Source organism: Microtus pennsylvanicus, chromosome 9, assembly GCF_037038515.1.
Source record: "Microtus pennsylvanicus isolate mMicPen1 chromosome 9, mMicPen1.hap1, whole genome shotgun sequence".
NCBI classification, from domain to species: domain Eukaryota; kingdom Metazoa; phylum Chordata; class Mammalia; order Rodentia; family Cricetidae; genus Microtus; species Microtus pennsylvanicus.
The window spans coordinates 77,549,724-77,577,444 of record NC_134587.1 but is presented as its reverse complement, the minus strand read 5'-3'; the positions used below and the strand labels follow the sequence as shown (position 1 = coordinate 77,577,444).

The following is a 27,721-nucleotide window of genomic DNA, read 5'->3' as shown; positions in this document are numbered from 1 at the left end:
GTCATCCTTTGACACATGAAAGTCTGAGTCATTCTGCTTTTTAGAAAATATTACATTCATTCATTCATTCATTCATTCATTCATTCATTCATTCGGTGTGGGGACAGGGCACTCAAGTGCCATGGTGCTCATGTGAGGTTCAGAGGACGACTTTTAGAAGTCCATTTTCCTTTTCACCATGTGGGTCCCCAGCCAGGTTGTCAGTTTCTGTAGCATGTCTCTTTACCCAGCAAACTGTCTTGCAGGCACCTGCTTGCTGTTTGTTCGGATGAATTAATGTGCCATAACAGAGCCCATCCAGGCACACGGCCAGTGGGACAGGAGCGCGGTAGAGCCTATAAAAATGCATGAGTACCTTGACTGTCCACCTGTGTTCTGTGCGTCTCCTGGCTGGAAGACGCCTTTCATCTCACACTCACCATCTGGGCTCTAAAGGTTTCATGGAGTAGTTCATGGAGGGGCTACAGCTTTTATGGTGGAAGCTGAAAATTGTATACTCTGTTCTCTGCCTTTTGGTTTGCCAATTTTGGGGCAAGTATTTTTGCTGCTTTTTGTTTCTGTGTTTTGACCCAGTTCTCTGAAAAGATGTGTTTATGGCTGCCCTTTTAATACTGCTTTCTGCCATGTGGTTTGTACCCTAGGCGACCCATTTTTCTTCTTATTGAAGTAACTGTTTTATTCCAAATCTGTGCAGCCCTTCAAACCAGACCTCATTGTCCACCATACTTGGTTCTTCTCAGGCTGTCGGTCAGGCTGCTGCCTGCTCTCAGTGGAGATCAGGCCGTGCTCTTCCTGGTGACTCCCAATAGGACTCTGTAGGGCGGAAACACCAGCTGATACTGCATAAGGCTGAACATTCCTCTGTTCAGCGGCGCTTTTTTGTGTTCTGTGTGGTTTATGATAAGGGCTGGGAAATTGGACCCAGAGATCTTACCAGCCATTCTTTCTAGATTGAGAATGGAGATGAAATCCAGAGTCTGAGGGAGCTTCATGACTTGGTGTACTCACAAGCCTGTAGCTGGTTTCAGAATTTAAGAGACAGATTTCGAAGCCAAATCCTTCAACACTTTGGATCAATGCCTGAGAGGGAGGAAAACCTCCAGGTAAGATGTTGCTACCGACGGTCTCACTTTTTCATAAACCCAATAACTTTACACATTTCCTTGTGTTATTTTCTTTGATCCCATTTTTCGAATTACAAGTACATTCTCTAGAGCACTGATACCTACTGCATGCAAGGATGCCTCAAGGAAAGAGGGCCTCAAAGGGAGGAAGGGCTTGTATGCGGATTTCCAGAGGGGTGAGGGCTTTCAGACGGAACACTGGCTGCCATTAAACTGTGGCTGTGAGGCCACTGTACTTCCGAGCCATCAACTGCCACTTTGACCATTGAGAAATGTATGGTTTTTCCATCTTTTAGAAACTCTGCTCACCTCTCCTTTATCCCTATGTCCTATGCACCGCTTCAAGTCCCTCTTGTCTATCTGTGTTTGACATTTCTGTTATCATAACTATCGTTCTTAGGGTCCACTCAAGTACTGGTAAAGCTGAACCTAACTAGTAATGTGATTCAGGTACCCTCCGTGCATGGAGCTCTGTAGGAGCAATTGCAGACACCATGAGGAGTTCCCTGCCTTGGGGAATCCAATCACAGACCCACGAGGAACCAGGGTTAGGCACAGCATTTTGAATTGAATCAGCATATTATGGTTAGAAGATAATAATGCCATAGTAGAATAGATGTAAACATCCGAAGATCAAGCAATAATAGATCCCCTTGTGAGGCACCATCTCTCTTTCCATCCTTCAAAGGTTGGTCTGAGCCTGTCAAATCCCAGTGATTCTCTTTTCATCTGAGGACAGGACCCATGCTGTGTTTAGTGTTATGCCATGTCTTTGCCCATTTTGGTGTTGAATCTGGCCAAACAGTATAGAAATGGCTTTCATAAGACAAAGTAGAAAAGTACATTTAAAATCTTTAGAAAGTAACTTTTTTAAATATCTGGCGGTATTTCCCCATTGCCCTCACTTCTGTCCTGTAGTTCAGTCACTGCCACTGGTTTCCATTAATGATACCTTAGGAGTCAGGGAAACAAGGCCGCCCCTGAGTGGAGTCCAGGAATGAGCGTGCTGTATGATGGACAGTTAATACCGCCACTGGAGACTGGAGGAGAGGTCACACAGCATGTCGCAGTGATGCATCTGGAATGGTAGAACACCGGGCTTCACACAAACTTGTGAGGAAAGTGCTACAGTTTGAGGATCCCAGGGAGTGCCCATTGTCCGTCAGCATCAGCCGAGTGGGTGGTTTTCTAGAATCCTCTGGAATGCCGCCCCTACACACACACTTTGGAAGAGTTTCTAGAGAATAATGACCTCTCTTTCCAGTTTTGGCATGTGCTAAGAGTGCCATCGGCCTGGCTGAGTCTAACCTGGAGATGTGGAGGATAGGGTTCTGGGAAATGTTGTCTGGGACACAGAAGGACATAGACATGAAGCCAAGTTGAGAGCAGCCAATGAATGGAGCCATCCCATCCGCACTGTCGCGGTTCCTTTGTTGTTCTGAAAGTTGGCGTCTCGTGCTTTGTGAACACCAGCACAGTGAGCAATAGGAAGGCTCTCAAATCCTCTTGCTTAAATTTGTTGTCTTGGTGGCTGCTCCTGAAAGAACTGCCTTGCCAGAGACATGTTAATCTTTCAAATTGGGAAGCCAAGTTTTTTTCTTCTTTTTCAGGATTCTAATTTTTGAATAAAAATTTCAAGTATCAATTAACTTCCTGCAGTGCTTTAAATACCAGGGTTTGGCCCCGTGAGGCACTTGGCAGGACTGGGGACATTTGACTGTTGGATGGAGAGCTGCTGTTGATGTCTATAGTGGGTGGAAGTCACAGACACCTGCCGAAGGGCTGCAGAGTCAGGACTGGAGTAAAATCCTAACTCCATAGCATGGGAGCCGAGAGACCATGGGTGATTACATACAGTTCCCAGCGTCTGTGGGCTTAATAATCCCCTGCCTTATATGATGAAGAGACTTGGTAGCACCTAGCATGGTTGCTTTGTAGTGTTTACTATTATATTTTCTTAACACTCTGAACTGTTTGGTTGGTTTTAGGCGACCCCCAATGGGCCTGCGTGGTGTTGGTGGCTGCTGGCAGTCCTTCCTGTAGACCCTCGGTATCAGCTCTCCGTACTGTCAATGAAGTCTCTGGAAGAGCGGCTAACAAAGATACAGCATATCCTGACTTACTTCTCTAGAGACCAATCTAAGTAACGAACTGCTTGGATCTTCCTTAGCTTGCTCTTAGCTCCAAGGCCGAGAGCGGCTGGATCTCATTTTAAAGTCACCCTAATCTGGCTCCGTCGATGGCCAGATTGTCCGCTGCCTTTGCACACCCAGTGCTGGTGTAGGAATTAAGGAAACTCTTTTTTTCTTCAACCTCCTGAATCTCGTGGATCTGCAAATGAATACCTTCTACTGGGTCCTAGACCACTAAGAACTTGCACAGAAAACACACACTAAATGTGTGTTAAACCTCTACGTTGTGATGAAGTTGCACTATGTACCCTACTCTAATTGAACTAAGTACTCTGTGTGGATGCTGTGTGCGTGCGTGCGCGCGCGTGCCTGTGTGAATGCAAGCGTGCGTGCATATGTGTGTTTGTATGGGTAGTGTGTGTGCTTTTACTCTGGCTTTAAATTTTAAAAGACAAAAAAAAAGCCATAGAGAGTGAACTTGCTGAGGGTCCTCTATTGCCCACGTTTACAGCGGTAGTCCTAGGCGTTTTCGCAGATCGAATTTGCCTCAGATTTCTTTGTCCTGATGCTTCTATTTGCACAAGTATATCAACAATGGTACAGAGTATCATTCTTTGTTGTTGGAAATCCTGCTCTTGCTGAACTGTCTTGGCCATTGACTCTGACACAGTTTCCTATTTATGTAAATCCTTGCATCCCCGCGGCCGGCAGGCAGGGATGCCGTCTAGAGCCAGTCTCCAGGAACAACTGCAGACCTGACATGGTACTGTGCATCCATTCATAAAACACTTAAAACTGTGAAAATATGGTTTACATTACAATGTACATAAAGGTAGATGGAGAACTCGGTTCACCCAGTTAGCTTGTACATTCTAGGGGGCTTTTCATATTAACTGCCCGTCTCTGTCATTTAGAGTTTGACATGATAGCTTGTATTAAGGAATTAGGTAGCGTATAAATCCGTCGAGGATCTGGGGGAGGAGGAGCTCAACGTAGAACTAAGCTTGTAAGGTTTGTTTTGTTTTTCCTCTGGTCTCGGTGCCAACGTTAGTTATGCCTTATTCATACCCCAGTTAGAGTACCGTGCTGTGACATGGTTAGATCCATGCTGCCCTACCTACCCTTTGGGAATTATTTGTTGCAGATTTGTGACTGTCTCTATTATCTTTCTTTTATGTAAGTAATTTGTACAAGTTTCTTAAAATTTTTGCTTTTGCTTATTTAATTTTGAATAAAAGCTAAATTCATAATACTTTTTCCCTTAAATTGTAAAGTGATGTAAAAAATCAATACAGGGACCAAGATATATATATGAACATACATGTTTGGTTTCCTGTTTTGTGGCATGAGGCTTAAGTTGTAGGTTTTTTTGGTTGGGGTGGGGGTAGTGTTTTTTGAGACAGGGTGTCTCTACATAGCTCTGGCTGTCTTGGAGCTCACTGTGTAGACCACATTGGCCTAGAACTCACAAAGATCCAATTGCCTCTGTCTCTGAGTGTTGGGATTAAAGGCGTCTGCCACCGCCTCCAGCAAGTTGTGGTTTTAAAACACTTTATAAACAAAGAATGTGATATCTTGAGGCTTCAGGTCCAACAGCCTTTTTCTAAAGTATTGTTTTTTAACCTTAAAAAAAAGTCCCTATAGGATAAAGATAATTCTTTTTAAATATGCAAAAAAAACATATCACTAATGAATTTAAAATTTTAAAGATAAAATTCTGTCTATATTCTTGCCCATCAAGACTCCTTGTACACGCTTGGTCATTGTTGTCCCCAGGTCCTTAAGATTTCCCCGATACTGCTTTGGTTTTGTTTGCAGATGAGATTTCACCGTGGCCCAGGCAGATCTCAGACCTGCCACTCTCCTGGCCCAGACTCCAACTGCTGGAATTACAGGTTCACATCCCCATGCCTGTAAACCACGCCTTTGGCTGCACCTGTGCAGGAAAGACTCAGAAGACCCCACTCAGACCCACAGTTAACCTGGGCACAAACATCCCCAGCATCTGTTGGCACAGGTCTATAGCTATGGAGGCTGAAGCAGGAAGATTTTGAGTTTAGGCCAGTGTGGGCAACTTAGTCTCTGTTGGAAAATTAGCATGAGCCAGGCCCTGGCTTTGATCCCTGGCACCATTAACAAAGAAGAACGTTCACAGAAAGCAGCCAATGAATGGATAATAAATTACCCAGTGCTTCCTTATTAATAGTTCTTTTATCATTACTAGTACTTTATCAATAGTTTTGGATTGTTAAACTTTCTTGTAATTAAAAATACTGCTAAGTGCCTACTAAAATGGGAATGTGTGTAAATGGTTTACCGCTATGTTTCTCAAAACACCAGACAGTGAAAGTAGTCCCCTGGTGTTAAGTCCACGTGTTTAATGTGTACGTGTGTGCTACACACGAAGGTGGGCTTTGAGTGGTTTCTATAGAGGTATGCATACATACACCAATGGAAGTGTGTGGGCCTTGTCTATTATTTATTCTGGTTTTGTGGCAGATGCTCTATGGCAGTCTATAGACTTTTTAAGTCTAACTTTGTTTTTTTTTCTCATCATATATTTTATATATCTTATCAAAAAGGAAAGCAAAGAAACAAATTTGTCTGCCTTATCACTTTAGGTGCTTATGTAACATCATAGGTATAATATTTTTAGCTAAAGTGTCTAGGTTGCTGCTTTTTACGCCTGCCTGCTGTTTAATTCTTCTAGGTCTGACTCAGATGCTTCAGGCCAGGGGACTGTGAATGCCACAGCATTTTCCTTGTATTTTGCTCCCGAGACTTGTTCACAAACCCCACTGGGGGCTCTCCAACTGCTCCAGCAGTTCAGACAGCTTTAGGGGTCAAAGACTGACCTCCGAACAGAGCTGAAATAAGTGCTTACACACTGATTGTGGGGACAGTCATCTGCAATCTCATCACTCAAGATCACAAGTTCAAGGATGACCTGGGCTACATAGGAGACTCTGTTTTAGAAGGGAAGAAAAAGTTCCAGTTGAGGAAGGAGATTATGGATGAGCAAATCGCTTCCTTCTCCCCAGATTTCAATAATAATGCAAAGGAAAGCAGTGAAGATGGCATATGATGTTAGAGCCTCAAGAACTGGCATGTGCTTTTGAGAATATCTAGGTCTAAGAGAAAGCTGGCGTGTTTGGCCAGAGGAAATCATGGCTTTGAAGAAGTGGAGAACTAACTGTAGGCCAAGTGCACATAGCTCAGCCCCCCTCCCACGCACACATTCTCAGAGATGATCTTGGCAAACATACTTAGGGAATGTTGGTGTGAATTTGAACTTGTCCCCCACCCCGGCTGTGCTGTAGACAGAAACAGCAGTTGGGCCGGAGAAGATTCACCATACCTTGCATAGCTACTGATCTCCTGTGGAATCAAGAACCGTGATGCAGAGGTAAGTTACTAGACTACTTCACATTGAGCAGTATGTTCCCAAATGTCCCATGGTCAGCATAGCTGGATTACCTCCACGGGACCAGTAACCCCAGATGTTTTATCTCCAGCAACAACGATGAGTGACAGGCCAGTCCTCGACGTTTAAAGATAAGACAGCAGTGTGCTGCGATCAGGGCATGTCACAATCCACCCAAATATGGGAGAACCAAGAAAGTTTCTCAATCTCCGCCACCGTTAGGGACTTCAGTAACATTCAACCAATGAATTAATCAAAGTGAAGTCTGTCGCTGAGCCAAATAGAAGCCCGAGGGCAGATAATGAATCCAGTGGAGGATGGGGCAAAAGCCTTTGCCGTTAGAGACATAGAGTTCAAGAGGATGAGAATAGGAGTGTGAAGGACAATGGACATGAATAATCGTTAGAGGAAATTTAATGCCTGGCTGGCTAAGAGAAATTTCTTACTAGCAGAAGGAAAGAGAGAAGTAACTTTCCATGAGTCTTGTTGAGCAACATTCTATATGCGTTTTTAGGGACCAGATCCATCCACATAATCAACTGAAGACAACAGCGATAGCGATACGTCATCTAGCATTGACCAGTGATGAAGGACACAAATTTAAGAACATGAGTTTTCTGCATAAGCCAATGTTACTATGACAGTCTTAAAAAAAATTGTTAGGGTTGGTAAGACGGCTCAGCAAAGGCACTAGCCACCAAGTTTGCTGACCTGACTTCAATTCCCAGAACCCATGAGCCAGGGGGAGAGAACTGACTGCCACATATATGCTTTGGCACACGCACACTCATACACACACACACACACACACACACACAATTATAAATCAGTAAACATTTAAAAATTGTGTTTCATCGCAGTAATAGTAACCCTAAGATGTGGGCATCACAACTGCCCTCAGAAAAATCCTGTAAGGAAGGTGTTCGAATACAGGGGAGAAGCCAAAGTGTTGAGCATAGTGATTATCTAACTGCCTGAGGATTGTAGGGCTGCCACGTGGTCACGGAAGCTTTGAGTCCAGGCAGCCTTGATCTGCCTTGCTGCCACATCAAGTAATCAGATCGGAATGAGCGTTCCAAAGTGATTGGTGGCATAGGCTTTACATGTGAAGGGTGCATTCTGCAGTTATGGAATTAGGATATGTTTGGGAAAGGCTCGAGAGAGATGCGGCCCTGTATTTTGGGAAGCAGGGTAAATTGATACGCTCTTTAGACAGCGATAGTTCATAATGTATCAAGATCATTACAATGTCCATACTTTGGAGCCAATAGAATTTGGGTGGGGTTGGAGTAATTTAAAAGTAAATAAGCTACATGCATGATAGGTGGAATATTTTTCAATGGCTCTAGAACAGCAAAGACAGAAATAATCAACAATTTAAACAGCAAAGAGAAACTTAAGTATTCAGTCGGGACTAATGAACAAAAATGTGTGATTCAATTTTGTTGTTATACCATGGTTACCCTGCAGCATGTAACACAGTGATTAGAAGATGGGATGCAAACCGAAATGTAAGGATGTATTCTTGTGTAATTTGGCTTCTCTGTGGGAAACCTAGCTTTATGAAGGTAACTGGGAGCTAGGATCGAGACTGTCGTGTCTGAGTGTGCATTGTGGTCACTGAGAAGTTCACTGTCTTTGAGGTACGTCAGAACTAGATGGCTAAGAACTGAATGCCCATATGCCAGTAACAGTGACTTTGGTGTCTTCTTGCTATGGCTCAGTAATAGGATATATGAAGAGAAGTCAGTCTGAAGACATTATAACAATGAGGATGCTGAACTGTGGAGATCAGGACATTCTTACAGTTAAAATGTAGACGATGGACAGAATATTAAAAATAAAATGACTTTGTAGTATGACATTTTTATGCCCTAATTGTCATCAGACCTATAGACTTTTCATAAGATTATAAAGACTTTTTTGTAGCCCTAGCTGTCTTGGAACTCACTCTGTAGACCAGGCTGGTCTTGAACTCAGAGATCTACCTGCCTCTACCTCCCAAGTGCTGTAGCTCTTAAGTGGCTGTATGTCAGAGGATGTCACTTCCTGTGACAGGAAAGATAGTGAGAATCAAGTTCCACTCCCAGATCCCCCCCCCCTTTTTTTTCAGATTTCCCCTTTTCAAAATAAGAGTTGAAGACAAACACAATGTAAATCTGCAAAAGGACCAGCAGTATCTGAAACAAGAGGCAACCTTTGAACATTAAACAGCTTTGTACTATAGGGCAGGAATACAGAGGAACTGGACATGGAGAAAGTGGCTCATATAATCTGGGATTTAAGAGGGGGAATCTTGGCTTTGGTCTGCAGCACTTTACTCTTAGGAATCACAGGTAAATGACAGCAGGACAGAAGAGCATGCTGGGAAGGTTTCAGTAGTTACTATGCAGCAACACCCTCAGCTTCGGTTTTCCTGACATCCAAGACACTGGCGCTGCTCTGGACTTATCTGTGGGGACTTTAGTAACTGCTGCAGGCTGAGTGAGCTCTGTCTAGAGTTGGATAAGAAGTGGAGAGATTTGAGTTGCAATTTGAGTTTTGCTTTTTGTTTACATGTCTGAGAAACAACTCTTGCTGTCTTAGGAATCTGTAGTCAGGATGCAAAGTCGTGCTCTTTCACACTGCCGTCTTAGAGCATCGTGTTGAGATGATGATTTTGTCCACATGAGAGGCTATATGTAGGATAGGCCCTGTTTGTGTGAAGATCTATAACCAAATTTTCCATTCTGTGCATAGGTGACAGGGTAGTAAATTGAAATGTTCGTATCCCTCACTACTGAGTGGCTGCATGCCCATAATTTATATAGCCACTGAAAGTAGATATCTTAGTTTTACATTTCTGGCCTCTGGAAGTAGCCTGGCATGATACAGGGAGACCGTAATGGTAGCTGTTCTGTTTCTTGTTAAAACTGAGCCAGGTGGTGATGTAATCCCAGCACTAGGGCAGAGTCAGGTGGGTCTCTGAGTTCAAGGCTAGCCTGGTCTACAGAATGAGTTCCAGAACAGCCAGAGCTACACAGAGAAGTCCTGTCTCAAAAAACAACAACAGTCATCACCACCATCATCATCATCACCATCATCATCATCACCACCATCATCGCCATCATCACCATCATCATCACCACCATTATCATCATCACCATCATCACCACCACCATTATCATCATCATCACCATCATTGCCATCATCACCATCATCACCACCATCATCATCACCATCATCATCACCACCATCATCATCACCACCATCATCATCATCACCATCATCATCATCACCATCATCATCGCTATCACCACCATCATCACCACCATCATCACCATCATCACCACCATCACCACCATCATCATCACCACCACCATCATCACCACCATCACCACCATCATCACCACCATCATCACCATCATCACCACCATCATCACCATCATCATCATCACCACCATCATCATCACCACCATCATCACCACCATCACCATCATCATCATCACCACCATCATCATCACCACCATCATCACCATCATCACCACCATCACCACCATCATCATCACCACCATCATCATCACCATCATCACCATCATCATCACCATCATTACCACCATCATCATCACCACCATTATCATCATCACCACCACCATCATCACCATCATCACCACCATCATCATCACCACCATTATCATCATCATCACCACCATCATCACCACCATCATCACCATCATCATCACCATCATCATCACCACCATCATCATCATCACCATCTGTAGTAATATGAGCGGTGGTGGGGCTGCGTCCCCAACACCCCAGCCGCCTGGCTCGGCTAGCTTTTGCCCCGAAATAACAACGCACAAACTGTATTCATTTAAACACTGCTCTGGCCCATTCCTATCTAGCTTCTTCTAGGCTAACTCTCACATATTAATTTAGCCCATTTCTAATCATCTGTGTAGCACCCCTAGGTGCGCTTACCGGGAAGATTCTAGCCTAAGTCCATCCTGGGTCGGAGCTTCATAGCGTGCATCTTCCCTGGAGCAGGTAGCATGGCGTCTCTCCTACGTCTGCTCCGGAGAGGAGAGCTGTGGAGTCTGACCTCACTTCCTCTTCCTCCCGGCATTCTGTTCTGTTTACTCCACCCACCTAAGGGTGGGCCTATCCAATGGGCCTAGCAGTTTCTTTATTGCTTAGCCAATGAAATCAACAGATTGATATATGACACTCCCACATCAACCATCATCATCATCACCATCATCACCATCATCATCATCACCATCATCATCATCATCATCACCATCATCATCATCATCATCATCACCATCATCACCATCATCATCATCATCACCATCATCACCATCATCATCATCATCATCACCATTATCATCACCACCACCATCATCACCATCATCACCACCATCATCACCACCATCATCACCATCATCACCATCATCATCACCATCATCATCACCACCATCATCATCACCATCATCATCATCACCATCATCATCATCACCACCATCATCACCATCATCATCACCACCATCATCATCACCATCATCACCACCATCATCATCATCATCACCATCATCACCATCATCATCATCATCATCACCATTATCATCACCACCACCATCATCACCATCATCACCACCATCATCACCATCATCACCACCACCATCATCACCATCATCATCACCACCATCATCATCACCATCATCATCACCATCATCATCACCATCATCATCATCACCACCATCACCATCATCACCATCATCATCACCATCATCATCATCACCATCATCTAAGCAATTGGGCAAGGTTTGAAATGATGAGAGAAACAAAGCCTATGCATTAGTGATGAATAAAACATTTCCGAGATCTGGGATCTTAGGAGAAAACGGGACCCCTTTGTGTCACACGGGAGAATATCTTGATTAGCAAGGCATTAGAGAGTGGTGGCTGAGAGTATAATTAAGTAGATGGAGACCATAGGTTGCAGTATCCATTTTGTTTCCTGTGCCTCACACCCCAAGAATAGTGGAGAAGCAGCAGCCTCCCCAGACCTGTAATGAACTTGTTTATTTTGATGTGAATAGTTATTACATTTGAGACCCCCCAACCCTGGATGGGGTGGAGGAGAATCAGCACAAGTAATATGTGTGGAGGTCAAAAATCAGCTTCCATGAGTCTGTTCTCTTCCTCCGCCATGTGGAACTCCGAGGTTAAACTCAGGTCTCAAGACTTGGCAAATGCCTTTACCTGCTCGCCCATCACACCACCCCGAAAGTTTTGTGGTTTGTCTTTGTCTTTTGAAGGAAAGAAGTCTTTGTTTCCTTTGGCTCTCAGCTCAAATGAACACAGTCTCTCGTGGTGGGGTAGGCATAGCAGCAGAGTCTGGTCTGTATCACCAAGCAGAAAACAGAGGCATGCCAAAGACTTGCTTTATTTATATTAAGTGTTAAGGACTGAACCTAGGACTTTATTGGCTAAATATACTCTCTGCTACGGAGATCTGTCTTTCCCCCCCAAAGACCTGGATGTTAGAAACCTAACAACTGTGTGGTGGGAGATGGCAAACTTTTATAAAATGATAGGAGTTGATCCCCCCCCCCCAACAATCCCACCATGGTGTAAATTCAGAGTCAGCGTTTGATGTTTTGTTAAGATGAAACGATGGGAATGTTTGCTTCACACCTGAGTTTGGGTCCCTAGGCTCAGATCCTCTGTACTTATGTTCAGGAGCCAAGGAAAGGGGAACAAAGGAGCTGGGTCGGAGTGGTAGGGGGTGGGGTGGTGGGCACCTCAAGAGAGTATTAGGCAGTAGGAACCAGGAGGTCTCCTGGCTGGCGGAGCAACAGAGGATCAACGGAATCAAGGATTCTAGCATAAGCTGAGATCTCAAACCTGGGAGAGAAAACCAAAACAGTGCTGGCTTGCAGAAGATAGCAGATATGTGATTCTAGTAATTTTCTAGCCTAAAAGATTGTTTTTCAAAGCTAAAAATATTTTTGTAATAGATAAGATACACCCTGGAACTTGTCATCACGTGGAAGAGGCAGGAGGTCAGGAGGGAAGGTTGCTTGGGAGATTTTGCTTATTTCCTCCTCAGGGAACCAGAGATAATGAGGAACGCTAGGACACAAATCCCTCCCAGAGGCCTTAGGGATCCACCACTCTGTACCTTCCGTTCTGATTAGACAAAGGAGTTACTTGGTTTCTGTCCTAAAAATAAATACAAATAACTGAGAAAAAAATCAAGGTCTCCTATGCTTCTCATGCTGGAAGTTCTTTGTGCTGTCAGGAATCCACTCAGGGTTCTATGGGTGCTAAGGAGGAAGCTGGACTCATGTGCTTTCTTGCCCATAATCCTCTCCCCCATCATTGGCTATGTATGGCTGCTTAGGCATTCGCACTTCCCAAATTCTGTGCTGGGACCTCAGAGAAGAAAGCAAAGGTGGAAATCGGGAATTCAAAGTGTTAACATCCTACGGTCGGGGAAGAGGATGTTTGCAAAAATTCTTCCCGCTTACACAGTTGTTCTGAGAACTCTCACATCTGTGACCCCACTGAATTGAAGATGGGGGTACAACTTTATCTTCTGGGAGGCCCAGTTGAGTGCTCCACAAATTGTATCTACTAAAAACATGTGGGGTCAAGTCCTCAGACATAAAGACTCTCCTGGATTGAAGATATCCCCATTGGCCTAGAAAGTTTGAAGCTTTTCTGTTTCCTGATGGCTTAATTACATTTGTTATTGTTGTAATAAAACACCTGAAGGGCAAACCCTGTGTTCTTTAATACTCTATCTGGGATGAAAATCTATTTCATGAGTAGACAAATTATCAAAATCTACAATGTGCATCTAGAATTCTGATCACTTCTAAGTTATCACTACTTACACTTCCATGTGTACACTCAAGCCAGAAGAAACGCAACCCAGAAGGAAATATTCCTTCTTTTAGAGCTTCGTTGCCAAGGAGATAAACATTTATAATATGTAAATAAAATATACACACTTCCTGTTGCAAAGAAATGTATCATGGGACTGGAGAGATGGCTCAGTGGTTAGGAACATTAGCAGCTCTTCCAGAGGTCCTGAGTTCAATTCCCAGCACCGACATGGTGGCTCACAGCCATCTGTAATGGTATCCAATGCCCTCTTCTGACATTTAGGTGTACAAGAAGATAGAACACCATAAACATAAAATTCTTTAAAATGCCAAAAAATAATAGACTTTCAAGTATTAGACATATGCCCATAACATTCTTGAAGGAGAGTGGAGTTGAAATTTATTCTGCTAGGTACATGGAAGTGAGATGGCTCGTGCTTAAGAGCATTGACTGTTCTTCCAGAGGACCTGAGTTCAATTCCCAGCAACCACATGGTGGCTCACAACCATCTGCAATGAGATCTGGCGCCCTCTTCTGGCCTGCAGGCATACAGGGAGGAAGAATGTTGTATACATAATAAATAAATAAATAAATAAATAAAATCTTTAAAAAATATATGCCGAAAAGTGTGTTTTGTCATTTAAATTTATAATAAAAAATGTATACTCAACCTAAAAGTAGACAAGGAAGAGCATGGTCTTAGTTTTGCTTTAGAGAAGTCGCTAGCAAATGTGTTGGCACAAGAGACTATTTCAACTGTTCCCTCAGCCCTGAGTTATTCTGGAAGCCCCTCCCCGACATCCTCTGTCCTCTCCTTTCCCAGGATGATCTTTCCTCACACTGCTTCTTTCCTCTCTCCTTGCTTCTCTCTTCTCGCTCGCCCTAGTCAAGGGCAGGAGAAAGTCCGACTCCTTGGCTCTGACCTCAGCCTGCCGCGTTTCCCACCTATCCTGAAACAGACTAAGGGTCTTTTTCTTCGCCCTGGTTCTGTGGCCCAAAAGCCATGTTCCTTTGCCCTAAGTTGTAAAATTCTGGTTATCCTCTAATGCTGAGCAAAAAACACCAGTTCCCCTGTCACACACACGTCTCTGCCCTCAAGCAATGTGAAATCCTCTTATCCATTTTCCTCTGCAGCTCTTAACTACCTGGTCTGATTATAGAGTTCATCCCACTTCCTAGTGGGCATGTCCCTCAAGCCCCTGAGCTCTGCCACCAGCTTGTGGTGACCTCAGCAGAGGGTGGAACGTGTGGAATGTGGGACTTACTGGGAAGAAGTTAGGACAGGGAGGCCTGCTCTTGAGGGAGATATCCCCACCCAGCCTCTTCCTTCTGCACATTTTATTTCCCAGGCACCATAAGTGAGCCATTTCCCTCACTCACGCCCTTCTGCAATGGCATGTCGTCTGGCCACACAGCAACAGGACCGAGTGCTTATGAACTGAAAACTATGAGCCAAACAAACTTTTCCTCCTTGCAAGGTGATTTGTCTCAAGTAGTTTTATCCCCGTGATGAGAGGCGAGCCCCAACAGGTATGATAATTACCTCGACATATATTTACATGATTCCATCAAATTTCAAGGTGGGTATTCTCATCTCCATGGAATTTCACTTGGCAGAAGTCAAAACTCGATAACAAAACCACAAGCGGAGCCTTCATCTATAATAATTACACCAGAAAAAAAAACTACGATCTGTGCATAATCAAAATGTCTTCTTCACTCCTCAAGATTATTAAGGAGAGCTAAATGAATGTGTCCCTATCTTAATTCACCTGGCCTCGATGTAAGGCAGAGCCCCATGAGTCAGTTACTCCAGGAAGCTAAGTCAGACTCTTCCAAGGGAAGACAGGAAGGCTGGAAGGAGAGAGGAGAATGGGAGGGAGGAGGGAGGACATACACACCTAGGAACAAATAGAGCAGAAGATAAATAAGAAACAGCAACATACAGACGTATCGTTGGCAAGCAGTGTAATTGTTAAAACACTCCAAAGGAAGAAAACAAGATGGCATAACAAAGGGCATTTTGTTTGTCTTTTAAAGGCTTCAAGAAATCCTGTGCAAGACAGGAGAGTGAAAGGAAAGTGTGCCTTTGGTCTCAAGAACTCTTCCATGTCAGAGGGGCGAGAACACAGCCACGCATTACCCTTAGTCTCTCGCCATCAACCCCGGCTGCCACCACCAACAAGAGCTCCACGGGAAACCAGAAGTGGTGCTCCAAATGTGGAAAATTAAAACCCTGATAGTCTGTTAATTTAGGAAATGCAAAACGGTGCGATCACTTTGGAAAATTCTAGAAGTTCCTTAATCAGGTTAAACAGGATTCTCATGGGACCCAGGAGTCACAACCCTCCAGAGAGGTAGCCATCTCTGCATAAATATGTTTTCATAGACCTGAAAATTAGGCGAATATTAATTGTTTATTTGGGAGTCACCAAGATGCCTCAGCAGGCAAAGATACTTGCAGCACAAGCCTGATAACCGAGTTTACTACCTGGAGCCCACAATAGAAGGAGGGGTTCAAAGGCTGTGCCCTGGCCTCCACAAGCATGCCATGGTACATGCATGCCCCCTCCTGTTTCAAACACACATAAACACTAATAACAAGAAGAAGATAATAATAATATTTAAATGCATGTCTAACCTTGTAAAAACCTGGCAATTAGTTATCTAAAGTGGCAATACCATTTATACTCCCTTTAGTAATGCGATGCTTGGCTCTTTCCATCAACTGCTCCAAGTGCTTGCCAACACTTGTTTTGTCTGTTTTATTTTAGCTGTTCTAAAGCGTTCTCAACATGGTTGTTGGATCGCCATCTACAGCGCCTTGACGTCTATTTACCGTGGGCATCTTTTATGCTTATCCACTTTCAAAAATACTTACCCAAATCTTGCTCCTTGATGTCATTTGTTTTCTTACTGAACTCTGAGGATTCTTTAAATATCCCAGAAAGGACTCCTTTGTAAAGCATACATATTTAAAATTTTGGTGAAGGTCTATTTTCTTGTCTGTCATCTGTCTGTCTGTCTCTGTCTCCCTCTCTTTATATAAACTCTGCTTTTCATATCACATCTAAGAAGACTTTACTTTCTCCTGGGTTGTGAGGGCTTTTCTGTTTTCTTCTAGAAGTTTGGTAGTTTTGACTTTCACCTTGAAGTTAGTGATCAATTTTAAGCTAATGCTTGTGTGTGAGGGTGTTTTAGGGTTTCTTTTGCTGGGAAGAGACACCATGTCCACAGAAACTCTTATAAAGGAAAGCATTTAATTGGGACTGGCTTGCAGTTCAGACATTTAGTCCATAATCATCATGGCAGGAAACAAAGCAGTGTGCAGGCAGACATGGTGCTGGAGAAGGAGCTGAGAGTTCTACATCTGGATCCACAGTCAACAGAAAGTGATTGAGACATACTTTTTCCAGCAAAGCCACACCTACTCCAACAAGGCCACACCTCCTAATAGTGCCACTCCCTGTGGGCCTATGGGGGACATTTTCTTTCAAACCACTACAGTTGGGGAAGTGTGTGTGTATGTGTGTGTTTCATATGTGGCTGTCTTCTCCAGTTTTTACAGCTAAGAATACAATACCATAGTATAGGTAAAGCCTATTTTTTTGTTGTTATTGTTGTTTTTGTGTGTATATGGTGTGTGTACGTGTGTGTGTGTGTGTGTGTGTGTGTGTGTGTGTATCTATGTGTATCTATGCGCATGTCCCATGGGGTCCACATGGGGCTTCTGACTCAGTTCCTCAGGGTTGCAAGGCAAGGGCTCTCCCCCACTGAGCCATTTTCCCAGTCCCTGGGTAAGCTTATTTTGGCTCAACACTCTGGTCCATGGTTGAGGGCCTACATTCAAGATGGCATCAGACATGCATGGCAAGAGGTGGGGAACATATACGAGATGGAGCCAGACTGGCTTCCACAGCAGAGCCACTCTCTAGATAATCCATTGTGCTACCATCCTATAGATCACATGACCAGACTCACCTATGGACGAAGGCAGAACCCCAATCACCTCTTCAATGTCCCACCCTGCCCCCTGGTCCCATTTCTGCATGTCCTGATGAGAATTCAATTTCAACAAACTTTTGGGGGAAACAAGTTATATTCATCCCATAGCCATTGATATCCGGTTTTCCATATACCATTGTGGGGGGGATTGGCCAAGCATCCTATGTGTAAGTTGCATATGTTCAATTCTCCCTTTTGGGGTGTGGTTCTATGGGTTTTTACAAACATGTACAGTCATAGAGCCAGCTTCATGCCAAGATGCTGCTGATGATAATTATCAGTCCCAAGTCCCTCTTGAAATGGTTTCTCCATCTTCCCTATACCTGGAAATAGCGATCTGTTTTCTGTCCTGTGTGTTTCCCTCATACACAGTGCTGTAAGCAGCAGCTTCTGCACCAATGCTGAATGTGGTCCCCATTTAGCACGAGGCCTTTGAGTGCCATCCAAGGCTCTGTACGTATCCATAAATCATTTGCTTGTGTTTCTGAGTAATATCCTGTTGTACAAAAATACCATGTTTGTTCATTCATTCCCAGGTTGAAGGGCATTTGGGCTATTTTTAGTGTTTAGCTTTGCTGACTAAAGCTGCTTGCTGTAGGCTGAGCTGCTTGTCACCCAAAATCTCTATGTTGCAGTCTTAACCCTGAATATCTGAGAGTCATCTCTATATAGAAATGGGATCTGTGCAGTTGTGGTTACATTAAAACATCTTCAGAGGTCCCTCTGAAGAAGGCGTCTTTAATCCAGTATGATGGTTGCCACCCCATGGAGAAGAGAGGCCACTGAAAGGCAAGAGCAGACAAAGACCAGCAAGCCCTGTGACCATAGAAGCAGAAGGGCAGAATCCACAAGCCTAAGAATGTTAGGGTGGAAGATTCTCAAAAGGATCAATCCCGGGGGCGGTGATTATTTCCTAAATAGAGAATAAGAGACGTGAGAGAGATGAGAGGGATGGAGGGGCGGTGGGGGGGGGGGGAGAATCATTTCTGAGAGGGGGCAACAGGGATGGGGGAAGACGAGGAGGGAGCCAGAGAGTGAGAGAGGAAGGGAAAGAGTGGGGGGGGGGGAGACGGGAGACGGACTTTGGACTTGTAGCCTCATCCTATGAAGGAATGATTCTGTTCTTTGCGGTGTTTTCTTATGGAAGCCCTAGAAAGCTCGGTTATAATTTCAGACGGGTCACAAAGACGTCAACACAGCCGTGAGGAGGAAAGCAGCTAGACCATGCACTGTAGCTGATGGTAGGGACCCGGCGCTGGGGGATTTTCAGGAGTCCAGGATGAGCGGCACCACAGACTCTGAGCCATCATGACTTTGGCTCCAGAAATGTTTCCACAAGTCTACTGAGAGGAGTTGTGAACTGTGAGACAAGCAAGGGTAGCCTGTGCTCCTGCCCCACGTCAGAGTATCCTAAGGGCTCCCGTAACCAAGGCACACAGGAGTCGGTCAACCAATGCCTGGAGAGGCACCGACTGCGTGGCTTTCTCGCTATCGGCAACCTCCCCATTGTGTCAAGATAGAAAGATGAACGAATAAATAAAGAGAAAGTTAAAAAAGATGAACAGATTTTACAGGAGAATGGAATTTTGGAGGCCAACATGTACCCGTGTCTTTATTAGTATAATGCAATCTGGTCATTAAGTTATTTGGATTCTTACACAAGCTTTGCAAGCGACTTTTGGCAATATCTCAAGGTTGGCATTTGGCAACAGGGAGAAAACTTAGATCCTTTAGATAAGCTAACATCATTTTAAAATTCAGGTCTGTGGTCCTTAAAATTACTTGTTAGAGTCTGCCCTGTGCCCGGCCCTCACACAGCTGCTTGGGTGTTAATGCCACTCCTTCGAAACTTAGTTTAGTAGGAAGATAGATATATCGCGCAAACATGACCAGAATTCCATGAGAGCTGGGAAGCAGTGGGGGCTATGAGCCAAGAGGCAGGGCTGAACAAAGGCTCATAAATGATAAATCATGCAAACATAAGTTCAGGAGGGTTCTGCATCTGCATTACAGCACTCAGAACGATTATGTCCAGATCTGCTTATTCGCCTCGAATTTCACTTTTCTTAATAGCTGACTAATATTCCATTATGTAAATCTACCACATCTTATTATGGACATCTGGGCTGCTTCCCTTTGCCTGCTACTGCAAACAGAGCAACCATGAATATGGATGAGCAAGTTTCTCCGTAGTAGAACACACAGTCCTTTGGGTGTAGGGATAAGTCCCGCCCCTTAGGGGGCGTGTTCGCCTCGGGCTAATGTCTGCCTATAAATTTGGCGAGCGTGCTCCGAGCGGCCTCTTCTACTTTCCTGGTCTCCGCGGGAACGGTGGTTCTGTAAGTCTATTTCTACATTAAAACTATATATATTTTTACAAACTGTCTGCATTCGTTTACGCCGCTACATTTTGGCGTCCAACGTCGGGCTATTTTGCCCTCGACTCAAGCGGGTAGCCCGCTAGCTAACACAGCACCCTCCTGGGTGCTGTTTTTCAGTTCGTGACTCCGGCCCTAGTGCCGAGTCCGAGACATACTCGGCCACACAGGCCCATTCTGCCTGCCTTGGCTAAGTTTTACAGCGGAACCCCACTGCCTGAATTAGCGGAAGTTTAAGTACCTGCGGTTTTACAACAAAAGCTGCCACAGCGGCAGATTTGGTCTGACACAAAGTGACTTGGCCGGGCAGTGGTGGCGCACGCTTTTGATACCAGCACTTGGGAGGCAAGGGCAGGCGGATCTCTGTGAGTTTGAGGCCGGCCAGGCAGTGGTAGCACACGCCTTTAATCCCAGCACTTGGGAAGCAGAGGCAGACGGATCTCTGTGAGTTTGAGGCCTGCCAGGCAGTGGTAGCACACGCCTTTAATCCCAGCACTTGGGAAGCAGAGGCAGACGGATCTCTGTGAGTTTGAGGCCTGCCAGGCCGTGGTAGTGCACGCCTTTAATCCCAGCACTTGGGAGGCAGAGACAGGCGGATCTCTGTGAGTTCGAGGCCAGCCTGGTCTACAAGAGCTAGTTCTAGGACAGGCTCCAAAAACACAGAGACCAACAACTGGCAGGAACCGAATATTGGAGGTAAAAAATTTTTTCTTTTATAAATAAAATGTCTGAACACATTACTGTTCAAGAATTTAACAGTTTTTTTAATTGTACCATGTGGGAGATTTTACAAGAGGTGTCTGTCACGCCACCTCTATGGATCCTTCTGGGATTCGTAGTTTTCATTGGCACCAAATGGTTTGATAATAGAAATATGATAAAGTCTTTACGAGATGAATCCAGGATTCTTAAGGCAGAGATAGAACGCTTAAAAACAATTGAGAATGATAACAATCTTCTCAAGAATCAGTTTGAAGTTCTCCAGACTGATAACAATCTTCTCAAGAATCAGTTTGAAGTTCTCCAGACTGATAACAATCTTCTCAAGAATCAGTTTGAAGTTCTCCAGACTGATAACAATCTTCTCAAGAATCAGTTTGAAGTTCTCCAGACTGATAACAATCTTCTCAAGAATCAGTTTGGAGTTCTCCAGACTGATAACAATCTTCTCGAGAATCGGTTTGAAGTTCTCCAGGCTGATAACAATCTTCTCAAGAATCAGTTTGAGGCTCTCCAGGCTGATGTTAAGGAGAAATTCATTACTATGGAAGAGGGAACAGCTGATCTGGATCGTAAGGTTCAGTCCCTCTCTGTAGGAACTGAAACATTAGTGGCTGATATTAAGGAGAAATTCATTACTATGGAAGAGGGAACAGCTGATTTGGACAATAAGATTCAGTCCCTTTCTGTAGGAAATGAAACATTAACTGAGAGAATCAAAACTGCTGAATGTGACAATTGGATTTTGTCTAAAGCTTATGACAAATTGATGGAAAGAGTGTCAATACAAGAAGGCACAGTTTATGCCATAAAAATTATGTCCAAAGATAAGATGTTATCTCTAACGGACAAACTTCATACTTTAGAATCCTCAATGAAGGCTTTGGAACATAATTCTGGACAGGAGATTCAGACATTGCAGAAGGCAATAGTGAATAGAATTGAAAAGATTGAGGAATTTCTAAATTCTGATGAAGAAGAGCAAAGGGTAGAAGGGCAAATTTTAACTACATCTGTGGGTAAATCTCTCCGGGACAATTTCCACAAAGCTCTACCAACAGCTCTACCTGCCTTTCCAGTAATAACAACAGAGAAGGTGGTTGGTTCCAGAAACCCTAGGGTCATCAAGGAGGATACATGGGAGCCTGTCCGTATGAATGACCTCAAGGAAATTAAACAGGCTGTCATGACTTTTGGGATGCAAGCCTCTTTTGTTAAAGAGATGCTAAGATCTTGGGCCACGACAAACAAAGCAACCCCCTTGGACTGGCTCCAGCTGAGCTCTGCAGTACTTGAGAGTGGACCACAATTGAAATGGCAATGCTTATTCAGGCAAGAGGCTAAACTCTTAGAACAGCAGGAAAAAGCAAAGGGAATTGACATTTCCCTAGATAAAATTATAGGTGAAGGGCTCTTTTCCGACCCTCAGGAACAAGCTAATTTGGATGAAAACACACTCTCCATGTGTACTACAGCAGCCTTAAGGGCTTGGGACAGGGTACAAGACCCAGGACAGAGAATAGAATCATTTGTCAGAGTTAAACAGGGTCAGAGAGAACCCTTTAGTGACTTTTTACAAAGATTAACTAAGGCTGTACAAATAGGGATATCTGACCCAGAAGCAAGACGTATAATGATTGAGTCTTTGGCTTATGAAAATGCAAATGTGGAATGCAAAAGGATTTTGGGGCCTTTAAAGCTCAGATCAGCGCCTTTGGAAGAATGGGTCTTGCATACACTCAATGTTGATACATTTGATTATGGCACTGAAGCATGGGTAGAAGAAGCAATTTCCAATGGTAAAAGGAGACACCAGAATACCAAATGTTTTAATTGTGGCAAAATGGGTCATATGAAAAGGAATTGTAGACAACGGATTTTCAGAAATAATAATAATAATAATGCATCTTTCAGAAACAATAATAATAATAATGCATCTTCTAGAAATAACAGAAATAGGAGGACTCAGCCTTCAGGTTTATGTAGAAGATGTGGAAAAGGCAGACATTGGACGAATGAATGCAGGTCTACAAGAGATAGACAAGGCAACCTGATACAGTCGGGAAACGTGAGAGGGGGGGCCTCACAGGCCCCCATGGCAAACATGGTTCAGTCATATCCAGTTTCTGCAGAGAACGTGCCTCATCAGGACAATTAGGAAGCCCCATGCCTACTGTTACAAGCAATAATGATCAGAAAGATAAGTTACGTGTGTTTTGGCAAACTTCTATAAATGATCAAAGACCTAAACTGAGAGTGTGTGTAAATGGCATTTTTATTACTGGCCTGCTGGACACAGGTGCTGATGTAAGTATCATTACCCCAGAATCTTGGCATCCGTATTGGCCTCTTCAGAATGTAAATGTTCAGCTCCTGGGAATTGGAACCCTATCTCGAGTAAGGCAGAGCACGAGATGGGTTGAATGTATAGGGCCAGAGGGACAAATAGGAAAATTAAAGCCATATGTAGCCAATATCGCAATGAATTTATGGGGTCGTGACCTATTACAACAATGGAATACCGAAATTAACATTCCTGCTACTTCTAGAGCCTATAGTTCTGAGAATAATATTAAAAGATATTACAAATGGAGAAAACCGGCCATTCGGGCTGTACAAGAACAAGCAATTGATGTCCCTTCAGAGATACCAACAGCCTTGCCTCTAAAATGGTTGACTGAGAAACCAATATGGACAAAGCAATGGCCTTTAGCTGAGGAAAAGTTACAGGCTTTAGAACAGCTGGTACAAGAACAATTAGATGCTGGACATATAGAAGAATCTACCAGCCCTTGGAATTCTCCTGTATTTGTGGTTAAGAAAAAATCAGGTAAATGGAGAATGGTGACAGATCTCAGGGCCATCAACAAGGTTATTCAACCTATGGGCCCTCTGCAATCTGGAATTCCTTTGCCCTCTTTATTACCAAAAGGATGGCCTCTCATAGTTATTGATTTAAAGGATTGTTTTTTCACTATACCTTTGCAAAAAGAAGATAGAGAAAAATTTGCCTTCACAGTGCCTACTTATAACAATTCTCAACCTTCGAGGAGGTACCACTGGACCGTTCTCCCCCAGGGTATGTTAAATAGCCCCTCCCTGTGCCAATATTTTGTGAACCAACCATTGCAAATAATACGCAAGAAATTTCCCAAATCTATAGTATACCATTACATGGACGACATCTTGTTATCCGATTCAAACATGGATACCTTGAACAGACTGTTTGAAGAAATAAAGATACTTTTACCTAAATGGGGATTGCAAATCGCTCCTGAAAAGATTCAGAAGGGAGATTCTGTTAATTATTTAGGTTATAAAATAGGTTTGCAAAAAATTAAGACACAAAAAGCACAAATTAGGAGAGATCGCCTACGGACTCTTAATGACTTTCAAAGACTGTTAGGAGACATTTCCAGTCTACGACCAGCTATTGGAATAACACCTGATCTAATAATTCATTTGAACAAAACCTTGGATGGTGATAAAGATTTAAACAGTCCCAGAGAATTAACAGCTGAAGCAGAAAAGGAACTGACAATGATTGAGGAAAAATTACAACAGGCACATGTGGACAGGGTGAATCCAGAGCTCGATTGTATTCTTGTCATACTACCATCAAAAATTTCTCCTACAGGAATTTTAATGCAGAGAGATGATATTATTTTGGAATGGATCTTTTTACCACATAAACCAAGTAAGAAACTGAAAACTTATGTGGAAAAAGTCTCTGAGTTAATTATAAAAGGCAAGCTGAGACTTCGTCAACTAGCAGGCATAGACCCAGCAGAAATTATAGTGCCCTTCACTGCTGATGAACTAAAGAAATTATGGGAAGATAATGAACCATGGCAAAGAGCTTGTGCTAATTTTTTGGGAGACATTAATAACAACTATCCAAAAAGCAAGCGGCTTAACTTCATAAAGAGAACTTCTTGGATTCTTCCTCGAATCGTCCGTGATGCTCCAATAACTGGAGCCCGTACATTCTATACTGATGCCAATAAATCAGGGAAGGCAGGTTACAAATCAGAAGACTTGGATAAGGTGGAACAAAGTCCGTATAATTCTGTCCAGAAGGCAGAATTATATGCCATTCTTATGGTGCTAAGGGATTTTAAAGAACCTATTAATATAGTTACAGATTCACAATACGCAGAAAGAGTTATTTTACATATTGAAACTGCTGAATTTATACCTGATGATACTGAACTAACCTCATTGTTTCTCCAGGTTCAAGATTTGATCAGGAACAGGCTTTGCCCTATGTACATAACACACATCCGATCCCATACGGGTCTGCCAGGTCCTCTAGCACAAGGTAATGCAGAAATTGATCAATTACTGATTGGTAGTGTGCTACAAGCCTCTGAATTTCATAAAAAACATCATGTTAATAGCAAAGGTTTGAAGAAAGAGTTTTCAATTACATGGCAACAAGCTAAGGAGATTGTAAAGAAATGCCCTACTTGCTCTTTCTATAACCAAACGCCACTGCCTGCAGGGGCTAATCCAAAGGGCACCCAAAGGAATGAAATCTGGCAGATGGATGTGTTCCACTTTGCAGAATTTGGCAAATTAAAATATGTTCATCACACCATTGACACTTATTCAGGCTTTCAGTGGGCAACTGCTTTAAGTTCAGAAAAAGCTGATTCAGTAATCACTCATTTATTAGAAGTCATGGCTATCATGGGTATACCTACACAAATAAAAACGGACAATGGTCCTGCTTATGTTTCTAGGAAAATGAAACGGTTTTTTGATTATTACAATATCAAGCATGTTACAGGTATACCATACAATCCTACAGGTCAAGCAGTCATAGAAAGATCAAATCGAACTATAAAAGATATGTTGAACAAACAGAAAGGGGTGGAAAACACCCCCAGAAATAGGCTACATAATGCTTTGTTAACCTTGAATTTTCTCAACGCTAATGAGAAGGGAACAACGGCTGCAGAAAGACATTGGATAATGGAAAAGTCTACTGAACTAAATCAACCAGTTTATTTCAAGGATGTGCTGACCTCACAATGGAAGCCAGGATATGTGCTACGTTGGGGAAGGGGTTTTGCTCTTATCTCCACAGGTGAGGAAAAATTATGGATACCATCAAAATTAATAAAGGTTCGGTTTGAAGAAGAGAAGCCACTTGGAAAAGATAAATAACAATTCTTTCATAAGGATGGCGAACATACTGATGGTAAGAAATACAGACAGGTTTGGAGGCAGGGTTCTTTTCTTATCTCCACAGGAAAATACTCATCTTCAAAGAAATTGAGGGACCCTGAATATTTAATTACTGATGGATGGACACATTTTGTAAGTATTAATTTTTATTTATATATCTTATTAAACATTTCTTTATAAATATATAGAGCTGGTTTTGAAGTTGGACTCTGGCTCAGTCCCTCTCCAATTCCAAGCCTGTTAGTAAGAGAAAAACCCAGAGTTTCTGGAGTTTCTGTCTCATGTCAAGAGCCATGATATGGGACAGAAAGAAATATGAGTTTAGAAAACATCCTTGCTTTTCTTCATATCTATCATACTTTTCATTGAATATATGTATCATGCCTTTTATTGAATATATATATGTATGTATATATATGTCTATATGATTAATGTTTAAGTTTTTCACAATGAACAATGAGTTTTTCTCGAAGTGACATTTGAAGTTTCCAGGAAGAAGATGGGGCCCCACAACAACAACTCTACCTGGTTGATATGACGTCATGATACTGATAGCACTACTACAAGACCTGTTTTGGATACCAGCTGCACAAGACGATCCCAACTTGGTTAGCTGAAATGGTGCACATCTTGTACAAAATTCTGGCCAGACCTCCACAAAATACTCAGAGACTATTTGCAATTTTAAAAGACATTGATCTTGAAATTTAACCATCATTTTACTTTCACAGGATCCCCCAGAAAGAACGTCGCCCCCATGACAGCTGGAAGTAATTCTAGAGGACGACGTCCCCTCTCCCAGTAAAGTTTACCCCTGGGTTTAGGGACATCATTTAGGGGTTGGGAGGTTGGGGGAGGAATTTTATAAGCTCAGGGATCATTTTGAAAAAAAAAAAAAAGAGGGAATGATGGGATAATAGATTTATAATTGTGAGTTACTGCTTTTAGACAAATATATTGGTATCAATTCTTGTATATTGAAACAAAGTTAAATTATATTGACTATTGTATGCATGCATGTTTCTATGTCTGTTTAAAACATTTTTATGTATTGACATATATTGTATTGATATATATAGTGTATACATTTACCATATTGCAATGTACATTTCTACCTCTGATTAAGATACTTATATAATGTTTGTGCATTGATATATATTTACCATATTGCAATGTATATTTGTACAGTGTTTATATTTGGAGGTCATTATCCTCATTTGTTACACAGTTGTTTATTGTCTTAGTCTTTAAGTTAGATAGATATTGAGAATTATATAGATAAATAGTCATCTAAGTTTGTCATTTATAATCAGACTAATCAGGTTCTTTAGATATAGAGAGATTATACTCAGTATAGATAGATAATCTTCAACCTCTTCAAAGAGCTGTAGAAAATGGCCTTTAATCTAACTCAGAGTTTCGTGATAGTGAGACACAATTGCTCCTGGCAATACCACTCCATTCCCGAGAGAATGTTGAGCACCAAAGACACTCCACCTGGAGCCTTTCTATTTGGCAGAACTGGCCTTTGGGCAAAGAAATGCCTATACCTCAGCCACTGACACAGATACAGAACGTGCATCAATGGACAAAACAGGACTGTCATATCCTGCCAAGACAGGGTAAGATAGTTTTGAAAAGTTCCTTGCCTTTAATAATGGTATGTCAGTTATGTTAGGCCTTAGCCAAAATTGGTTGACTCAACATTGCAAACGAGACTTTGGGTGATTGCCCAGGTAGTCAGTTGTCTCTGTCAATTGTTGCACATTTTGGATATATCTCGTTTGTTAAGTAATATTTATTCCCTTCTGAGATCTTTGATGGAGTTGAAGATTATATAATTGTAGTTACTCTCTACATTATTTA

At 42.8% G+C, this 27,721-nt stretch overlaps 1 protein-coding gene across 2 annotated transcripts in view; it reads left to right on the top strand.

The window, feature by feature from the left end:
- Positions 1 to 4,508, top strand: part of Lonrf1 (LON peptidase N-terminal domain and ring finger 1) — a 34,518-nt gene extending 30,010 nt beyond the window's left edge. For both annotated transcript variants that reach the window (XM_075986536.1, XM_075986535.1), the window contains exons 11-12: positions 951 to 1,103; positions 3,113 to 4,508. In XM_075986536.1, coding sequence (XP_075842651.1) covers positions 951 to 1,103; positions 3,113 to 3,271 — 312 coding nt within the window. In that variant the 3' untranslated portion in view covers positions 3,272 to 4,508. The remainder of the gene's footprint in view (positions 1 to 950; positions 1,104 to 3,112) is intronic.
- The last annotated feature ends 23,213 nt before the right edge of the window (positions 4,509 to 27,721 follow it).